This window comes from Otolemur garnettii, unplaced genomic scaffold (assembly GCF_000181295.1).
Source record: "Otolemur garnettii isolate 467f Iridium unplaced genomic scaffold, OtoGar3 scaffold00050, whole genome shotgun sequence".
Taxonomy (NCBI): domain Eukaryota; kingdom Metazoa; phylum Chordata; class Mammalia; order Primates; family Galagidae; genus Otolemur; species Otolemur garnettii.
This window is the reverse complement of record NW_003852445.1, coordinates 10,510,249-10,520,124: the sequence shown is the minus strand read 5'-3', so window position 1 is coordinate 10,520,124 and position 9,876 is coordinate 10,510,249. Positions and strand designations below refer to the sequence as shown.

Here is a 9,876-nt window from a genome sequence, read left to right as displayed (position 1 = left end):
AAAAAAAAAAAAAAAAGACAGTCTCACTCCGTTGTCCTCAGTAGAGTGCCAAAGCGTCACAGCTCACAGCAACCTCCAGTTCTCGGGCTTAGGCGATTCTTTTGCTTCAGCCTCCTACCTGGGACTATAGGAACTTGCCACAATGCCCAGCTACTTTTTGTTGCAGTTTGGCCAGGGCCTGGTTTGAACCCACCACCCTCAGTATATGGGGCCAGTGCCCTACTTACTGAGCCACAGGTGCTGCCCTAAACCGTATACTTTTAAATATTAGGTTTTGTATTATGCGAATTTTGTGTTTTGTGTCAATAGAAAAATATGCTGTATATGTTCAAAGTACCTCCCCCCCAAAATTTAGTAATTATAAAGGGAAAAAAAGTAACTTAACAGTGCAGTTTACCTGGCAGACACCACCTTAGCCAAGTAATCAAAGTGAACATCACCAGTAAAACAAACCAACATCACGTATACCCTGACATGATACACTAAGGACACATTCACTTTCATGGTATCCTTCCCAATAATGCAAAACCCAAATCTAATCATAAGAAAATATCAGACAGGCTCAGCACCTGTAGCTTGGTGGTTAGGGCACTAGCCACATACACCTGGGCTGGTGACTTCAAACCTAGCCCGGGCCTCCTAAAAACAGTGAGAACTACAATAAAAAAATAGCTGGGCATTGTGGCAGGCACCTATAGTCCCGGCTACCTGGGAGGCTAAGGCAAAACAATCACTTAAGCCCAAGAGTTTGAGGTTGCTGTGAGCTGTGAAGTCACAGCACTCTACCCAGGGCAACATAGTGAGACCATCTCAAAAAAAAAAAATATATCAGACTAACTCAAATTGAGGGACATTTTGTGAAATAATTGTCCAGTAATTTCAAAGACATGAAAGACAGAGGAATTATCACAGATCGGAGGAAACTACAGAGACATGACAACTAAATGTACTGTGTGATCCTGGAGTAGATACTGGAATAGAAAAAAGGCATCAGTGGAAAAATTGTTGAAATCCTAATAAGTTCTGCACTTTAGTTAGTAGTATTATACCTTGTTAATTTCTTAGTTTGATAAGATGTTAACATACAGTTATGTTAGATATTAGATATCTAATCTAATCTAACATAAAAAGAAGTTATGTAAGATATTAACATACAGTTAATATAAGTGAAAGGTACAGAGGAATTTTCTGTACTATTTTTGCATCTCTTCTGTAAGCCTCCAATTATCTCAAAATTTTTTAAAAATTAAGAAGTGCTTTATGAAATGAAAATATTTAATGAGATTTTTTTTCTTTAATTTCCCAGAAAACAGAACAAAATCCTAGATTTGCAGGCCAAGACTCTTTTCTGTGATGTGACAAAAGTCTTCATTCAGGAAGAAATACGCTCATAAACTAAATTCTATTCCTAAAACAAGGGACCACAAAGCCTTAGTCATATTATTCCAAAATGATAATGAAAGGGAAGAGAATAAAAGAACAAAATGTTCTTTAAGAAATATTGTACTTTACATACAGTTTGTCCAAAGAAAATGTATGCTGGGTATTCATCACTCTGCTGTTGAGTGCTATACTACTCAACACCTCATGTTTTAATTTATGATCCTATTTCCTTATATCACACTAAAATCTGCTTTATATTTACCTTACATACTCAGAATCTTATAGTCTAAGAGACTAAAGAGATATTCTAATCCAGTGGTCCTCTCAAAGTGCAGTCCTGGACCAACAGCATCAGTCTCCAAGAAACTATGTTCGACCTGCAAATTGCATCCCCCCAATTCCAAACTTTTTTTTTTTTTTTTTGAGACAGAGCCTCAAGCCGTCGCCCTGGGTAGAGTGCTGTGGCATCACACAGCTCACAGCAACCTCCAACTCCTGGGCTCAAGCTATTCTCTGGCCTCAGCCTCCCAAGTAGCTGGGACTACAGGCACCTGCCACAATGCCCAGCTATTTTTTGATTGCAGTTGTCATTGTTGTTTGGCAGTCCGGGGCTGGATTCGAACCTGTCAGCTCTGGTATGTGGCTGGTGTGGCTGGTGCCTTAGCCACTTGAGCTACAGGTACCCAGCCAACTCTAAACTTCTTAATCAGAAACTCTGGTCAGCGTGGCACCCATAGCTCAGTGGTTAGGGTGCCGGCCACATACACCAGGGCTGGCAGGTTCAAACTCCGCCTGGGCCTGTTAAACAACAACTACACCAAAAAAATAACCAGGTGTTGTGGCAGGTGCCTATAGTCCCAGCTACTCAGGAGGCTAAGGCAAGGGAATCACCTAAGCCCAAGAATTTGAGGTTGCTGTGAGCTATGATGCCACAGCACTCTACCAAGGGTAACATAGTGAGACTCTTTCTAAAAAAAAAAAAAAAAAAGAGAAACTCTGGTCATGAAGCCCTGCAATGGAGTTTGAACAAGCTCTCCAAAAAGAAAAAAAAAAGAAAAAACAACTCTCCAGATAATTCTGATACAGGCTAAAGCTAAGAACCACTCAGAGAACCACTGACTATGGAGGTAATTTGTTTAAAGGAATAAGGTTTCTTAGAAGTATTCAGACCCAGAAATTAGGTTCAAAACCCCCAGTTCAGTACATTTAACAATTAACCCTCGCTGTCTTGGGCAGCACCTGTAGCTTAGTGAGTAGGGCGCCAGTCCCATATGCCAAGGGTTCAAACCTGGTCCCAGCCAAACTCCAATAAAAAAATAGCTTTTTTTGTTGTGTTGTGGCAGGCGCCTATAGTCCCAGCTCTCGGGATTCTGAGGCAAGAGACTCGCCTAAGCCCAAGAGCTGGAGGTTGCTGTGAGCTGTGACACCACAGCACTCTACCAAAGGCAACAAAGTGAGACTATCTCTAAAAAAAAAAAAAAAACATTAACCCATGCTGTCTCACAATCTCTGGTTCTTACCTCTGGTGCAATAAAGCATAAATTAAAATCTTATTTCATAACAATAACTCTTTTGAGTATTATATCTGCCTTTCCCTACCATCATTGTCTGTTCCCTAGTTCTAGCCTTTTGTCATGTGGTAAGTATGGTTTCATCTCGTCCTTCATAAAATTTGTAACTATGAATGAAGCATAATACTCCTAGAAAGCAGAAAAAACCAAAAAAATTAGAACTAATTCCATAAGTTGAGTGTAACTATTACATAAAATTATTGTGTCTCAAGCATATTTTCTACTCTGTCATTTGTCTCCTTTTGTATTTAAAAGAAATATAATTCAGCACATCAGTAAGATCAACTGATGATCGTTTTCCTACCCTGATATCAAGGGTAAAACACCATTAAGTCCCACAAGCAGAAGACTTTTGGTATACTGTGCATAAACATCTGAATGTGATGTACCGTAAAGTATGAGTAAACCCAAAAATACTGTATATGCAATAAGTTTAGAGGAGGAAAAGGGAAAGTAGAGTAAAGATTAAGTCAATCCGCTCCTTGACACATGAAGACCAAGAACAAAATTAACCCAAAAGAGTTAATTGCTAAATATTAAAAATAATAAAATTTCAATTAGGGGCTGGAAGCACTGGCTCCCTCCTATAATCCTAGCACTCTGGAGGCTGAGGCAGGTGGACTGCATAAGCTCACAGGCTCCAAGACCAGCCTGAGCCAGAGCAAGACCTCATCTCTAAAAATAGTCGGGCATTGGGCGGTGCCTGTAGCTCAGTGGGTAGGGTGCGGGCCCCATGTACTGACAAGGGTGGCAGGTTTGAACCTGGCCCCAGACAAACTGCAACAAAAAAATAGCCAGGTGTTGTGGCGGGCGCCTATAGTCCCAGCTATTCAGGAAACTAAGGCAAGAGAATCGCCTAAGCCCAGGAGTTGGAGGTTGCAGTGAGCACACCACAGCACTCTACCGAGAGCAATAAAGTGAAACTCAGTCTCTTAAAAAAAAAAGAGAGAAGGAAGATTTCAACTAAACTTACATTAGATGATAAAATAATTTGTTGGGGCGGGGCCTGTGGCTCAAAAGGGTAGGGCGCTGGCCCCATATGCTGGAGGTGGCGGGTTCAAACCCAACCCTGGCCAAAAAAAAAACAGATACAAAAGGCAGCGCCTGTGGCTCAAAGGAGTAGGGCACTGGCCCCATATGCCAGAGGTGGTGGGTTCAAACCTAGCTCCGGCCAAAAAATAAATAAGATACAAAATAATAATAATAATTTGTTGGAACTAGAGAAATCATTGATAATCTTAGCTTAACTTCACATTTCAAAACAATAAAAAAAATCACAAGAAGCTGCTAGTTAAATTCTTACCAGGCCTGGTGTAGTATCTTCATCACTATCTCCATCCTGACTGCTTTCCATATCAACACTGAGAATCACAGCATCTGAGTTGCTCTTGTCTTGTAGCTTGTCACTTTCAGTATAAACATCTAAGGATGATTTTTCAAGAGTGGACTCCGCCTTGGAAGATGTGGCTTTCATCTTTGGAGTTAAAATCTTTGCACAGGTTTTCTTTATTTTAGTCTTATACTCTTCACAGGCCACTTCATTATCAGAATTCTTTTCTAACAGGAATTCGGAGTACTTAAATTGGTCTAGATTACTGAGTGAAAGGGGGGCAAGATAAACCTTAGCTGTTTTTCTTAAAAGCGTAGTCTGTACTGGATTCAGAGATAGATAAGTGATGTTTTGATTTTCTTTATATTCATTCTCCTATTTGGGTAAAGAAAAAAAAAAAGAGCATTAGAATCCTAGATCCTATACTTTTTCTTACAAGGTCCCAACAGATCTGTTTAAACAAATCTAATTCCTATTTCAAAATGACAACATAAATCAAAATCCATAGCCTATAAGGGAACTTGTTTCCCCTCCAAAATCTTGATGTGTAATCCACTATCCTGCACAGAATTCTTCATTTCCTGGGCACTTCATGCCCATATAGGTTGGCCAGACCAATAATGACTAGCATTTGTAACTGAAGAAACTACCCCAATCTACTCTATCAGCTTCGGATTAACTGAAATTGTTTAAGAGTATGAAGCTTGCCAGTCGCAGTGGCTCATGTCTGGAATCCTAGCACTCCAGGAGGCCGCAGCGGGTGGATTGCTGATTGCCTGAGCACACAAGTTCAAGCCAGAACCAGAGCGAGACACCCCCGCCGCCCCCCTCCAGTCTCTAAAAATAGCTGGCCATTGTGGCAGCGCCCATAGTCCCAGCTACTGGGGAGGCTCAGGCAATTGAATTGCTTAAGCACAAGAGTTTGAGGTTTCTGTGAGCTGTGACACCATAGCACTCTACAAAGAGTAACAAAGTGAGACTCTGCCTCAAAAAAAAAAAAAAAATGTATGAGGCTGACAGTAACTGTTGAAAAAGCAAACGCAGAGGGCTGGAGATAGGGAATCTCACATCTGACCCTGCCCCTATTTCCAGGGCAGAAACTAAATGCCTAGTTTTCCAAAGAGGAAAATCCAGGCAGGGCTCTCCCCTTATCCCTGGTGCGAGGTTGCCCAGACTACCCTTAACAAAAAAAGTGTGTCAAGAGCATTCAGGGAAACTTCAACCAATTTCTCACCTTCACAGGAGGTGGCTGTCTGGAAGCCGCCTGCCCAGCCGCTGAACCTGACCCCGACATCTTCCGCGACTTTGCAGCCCGAGTCTTCCCGCCAATATTGCGGCGGGTGGAGGAGAGGGGCGGAGCCCGGAGGGTGGGGGAGGTGGAACCGCGTCCGAAGGCTCTGTGGCTTACCAAGGCCGCCTTGCCCTGCGCGGTGGCTCACACCTACAATCCTAATACTTTGCGAGGCTCAGGCTTGGATCGCTTGAGCTCAGGAACTCGAGACGAGCCTAAGCAAGAGCGAGACCTAGTTTCTTTTAAAAATAAAATTAGCCAGGCAGGCACCTGTAGTCCCAGCTACTCCCAGGGCTGAAGCAGGAGGGTCATTTGAACCAGGAGTTTGAAGTTGCTGTGAACTAGGCTGACCCCGTGACACACAAAAAGAAAAAGAAAACGACCACCTTACAGCCTCACCCTGAGACTCAAATTCTTTTAGGGATGTTGTGGGACTGAATCAGCCAGCGTTTTTACCTTGGATCCGGTGATTTTGATGGTTGATACTGAGATCTCGCTTTGAAAAACACTGACTCTTCTGCTAAGGAGAAACAACCTTGCCTTACAATGTTAGATGCTTATAGAATGGAAAGGAAAGGAAATCAAAATTAACATACAGCTTAGCCTGGCATACTGCTTCCTGATAACATAGTAACTTCACGACCAGAAAATCCTGCCCATTGATACTGTATTACTCTCTTCCTAGCAAGAGCTTTTTTACCCCAACAGCTAATAACTTATGCTGGTTTCAATTCACCCTGACCGTTTACCATTCACCTGACCCATTACCTAAAGATCCTAAGGGTGACCTTAAAGGACGGAAAGTCTGGGACAAAACTATGAATCAAATAATTCATCTATCACAAAATAAGATTTTAGTGCATTGTATTTCGTATACTCACAGCCATATTAAGGTCTTTTTTTTCTTATTCTCTGGGTTACCATGGGCCTAAACAATTGCCTTTTCATCTGAACAACAAAGTTTTTTGAACTGATAAATTCCTAATATGAAATTGTCTACTCTTTAAAGTTCTTTCTTTCTAGCCCAAAACTGTTTCCTTGCTTAAGTGGATCTGCCACTGTTCTTTACTTAAGACTTTTCCAAATTTCATTTCCTTTCCCAGCTGAGGCCCAATTCTACTACAGGTGACATAACTTAAGAGTTAATTGTATCAATGGCACCATCAAGACCATCCATGACCTAGTACCTGACGAACTTTCACCACTCTTTGCTGGGTGGAGGAGAGGCTCACGCCAGTAATCCCAGCCCTCTGGGAGGCTGAGCAGAAGGATCCCTTGAACTCAGAAGCTGGAGACCAGCCTGAGCAAGAGCAAGACCCCCGTCCCCAGCAAAAATTAAAAAACTAGGCTCAGTGCCTGTGGCTCAAGTAAGGCGCCAGCCACATACACCTAAGGTGGCGGGTTCGAATCCAGCCAGGCCCGCCAATGATGGCTGCAACCAAAAAATAGCCAGGTGTTGTGGCAGGCGCCTGTGGTCCCAGCTACTTGAGAGGCAGAGGCAGGAGACTCGCTTGAGCCCAGGAGTTGGAGGTTGCTGTGAGCTGTGATACCACAACACTCTACCCACTCTACAACACTTTTGAGGCTCTGTCTCAAAAAAAAAAAAATTGAAAAACTAGCGAGGTGTGGTGGAGGGTGCCCCTAATCCAGCTATTAAGAGGCTGAGGCAAGAGAATCTCCTGAGCCCAAGAGTTTTTCGTTGCTGTGAGCTATGACAGCGTGGCACTCTACCTAGGGCGACAGAAACTCTGTCTCAAAAAATTACTAGCCTGGTGGCAGTGGCCCATACCTATAATCTTAGCATTCTGGGAGGCAAAAGTGGAAGGATCTCTTTCATGAGTTCAAAACCAGCCTGAGCAAGGAGACCCCATTTCTACTAAAAATGGAAAAAATTGTTTGCTGGCATTGTGGTGGGTGCTTATATTTCCACTTACTCAGAGGTTGAAGCAAGAGAATCACTTGAGCCCTAGAGTCTGAGGTTGCTTTGAGCTAGGCTGACGTCACTGCACTCTAGCCTGGTCAACAGAGTGAGACTGTCTCAAAAAAAAAAAAAAATTACTAATAAACCTGAACTTTTCATTGTATCGTATATATACCATACTATTTCTGGACTTAAAGACTTTGCTCATGATTTCCCACCAAAGCAGTTTATAATATAAAGTCTTTCCTACCTACTGTGAGATGTGTTCTAACTTTAGCCTTTAAAAACACACACACAACCTAACTTGTAAACTAGGGCTGCTAAAATGCAAGCTCCTTGAGGGAATGGGCCTTTTAACAATATTCCATACTCACTCCTCTATGAGCCCTAAGCACTGTAAACACTAATTACTTAACTTAGAAATACAAACAACTTACAGCCAGGAACGTACTTTTTTCTTTTTTTAAAGACTGAGTCTCACTTCGTCGCCTTCAGTAGAGTGCTGTGGCACCACAGCTCACAGCAACCTCCAGCTCCTGGGCCTAGCCGATTCTCCTGCCTTAGCCTCGCCAGCAGCTGGGACTACAGGCACCTGCCACAACGCCCGGCAAGCCGCCATCCTCGGTATATGGGGCTGGCGCCCTACTCGCCGAGCCACAGGCGCCGCCCCCAGGAACGTATTTTTAAAAATGGTTTTCATAAACTAGAAGAACCTGAAAGCCTATGAGTGGAGTGTTGGGATTTCAGGCATTGACTGTCCCAGGCCCCTTGGGGAATTTTTTTCTTTTGTCTCTGGCTTAAATTACCATCACCTGCCCTCTTCTGACCACCGAATACCGCACCACAGCCCACCTAGGCCTCATCCATTGAGCTAACCAGGTGCCGTTCGCAAGATTTCTGTTCTATCAAACTCTAATTTTTCTGAGCATTCAACCCTATTATCTACTCAGTTTCTTATTACTGTCCCATTCTCCCTCGCCTAAGACAACACGTGAAACCTTTCATTCGCACGGTCTTCGCCACAGGGCCTTAACAGCAAAGCCCCAAAGCACCAATTTCCCGCCAGTAGAGGACTCCAAACTCCGCAACACTGAGGACGCATGCGCAATCTATGAACATGCGCAGTAACACACTCAACTTTATAGCTGTACCCGCCCCTCGTGTCCTCCACTATCCCACAATCCTCTGGTCCGCTATTTCCGGTTTATCCTGCTCTGCCGTACGTAGTTCCTGTCTGTCACGCAGTAGTATTCTGTGGGGTAGGTGGGAAGGATTTTTATTCTGTTCGTTGACGTTGTTGGTGTTCACTGTTTGGAATCAATCAAGTTTCGGGAATCGCCGCCGCTGCTGTCAACATGTCGGTCCCAAGCTCACTCATGAAGCAACCGCCGATTCAGTCGACGGCTGGGGCCGTCCCGGTTCGCAATGAGAAAGGTACTGTGCTGAGCCCTCTTCTACTTGGATCTTACCTCTTCCTGCCTCAGCGCCCTCTAAACCTCCCCCGGGCCAACCACTTCAACCCCGCCCACCCTTAGGACCCGACCTTGACTTTCCTCGACTTTCCCATCCCCGCCAAGTGGATGGTACCCACTTGCATCTGGTCTTGTTCCTGTGCCCTGTCTGCTCTCATATACAACAAGCAGCCCTCTCATCTTAGCCTCTACAGATTCCTTCGATATTTATGTAGTGAATCTCTTTGCAGGGCGTCCCCTCTTTTGTTATCCATAGCAGTCTTTTTAATGCTGCTTCTATAACACTTACCAATTATTGTAGTTATTATGAGTTATGACTTAAATTATTTATGAGTCTGTCTCCCTTCACTAGATCATAAGCTAAAGATGTATTCATGATCTATGTGTATATGACTTTTTTAAAAACTCAGAGGAAAAAGTTTTTAAAAAAATGTCCTCTTCAACTTTTTATCTTTTTCAACCAATGTAGTGACTGTGTTTATTAAATTGAATAAAAGTTGGGTGAGGCAGTGCTCCTTACCCTAAGGAATTCATATTCTAGTATGTAAAAATAGCCAGAAGGAAAAAAAGGCACATTTTAAGCACTGTACACTCTACCACGCTTGTGATGCCTGTCATATAGGTGATAGTAAACCAAGTATTGTAAGAGGGCAGACATGGGGTGACCACTTCAGATTGGTGTAATCAAGGAAAACTTCTTGAAGAAAATAGCATTTAATTTGATGGCTGTTATGATGGCCGAGGCAGGTAGATTGCTTAAGTTCAGAGATTGGAGACCAGCCTGAGCAAAAGCAAGACCCTTACTCTACTAAAAATAGAAAAAACTAGCCGGGCATGGTGGAGCATCCCTGTAGTTCCATACCTGGGAAGCTGATGCAAAAGGATCTCTTTTTTTTTTTTTTTTTTTT

The 9,876-nt window shown here is 43.1% G+C and overlaps 2 protein-coding genes across 2 annotated transcripts in view; one reads left to right on the top strand and one right to left on the bottom strand.

Annotated features, from left to right (window-relative positions):
• Positions 1–5,578, bottom strand: part of WDR76 (WD repeat domain 76) — a 59,767-nt gene extending 54,189 nt beyond the window's left edge. The window contains exons 1-2 of the mRNA XM_003791779.2: positions 5,519–5,578; positions 4,258–4,659 (exon numbers count right to left, since the gene is read on the bottom strand). Coding sequence (XP_003791827.1) covers positions 4,258–4,659; positions 5,519–5,578 — 462 coding nt within the window. The remainder of the gene's footprint in view (positions 1–4,257; positions 4,660–5,518) is intronic.
• A 3,039-nt stretch (positions 5,579–8,617) lies between these two features.
• The window catches only part of MFAP1 (microfibril associated protein 1), a 23,462-nt gene continuing 22,203 nt past the window's right edge, over positions 8,618–9,876 (top strand). The window contains exon 1 of the mRNA XM_003791778.2: positions 8,618–8,930. Within this exon, the coding sequence (XP_003791826.1) occupies positions 8,852–8,930 (79 nt within the window). The 5' untranslated portion in view covers positions 8,618–8,851. The remainder of the gene's footprint in view (positions 8,931–9,876) is intronic.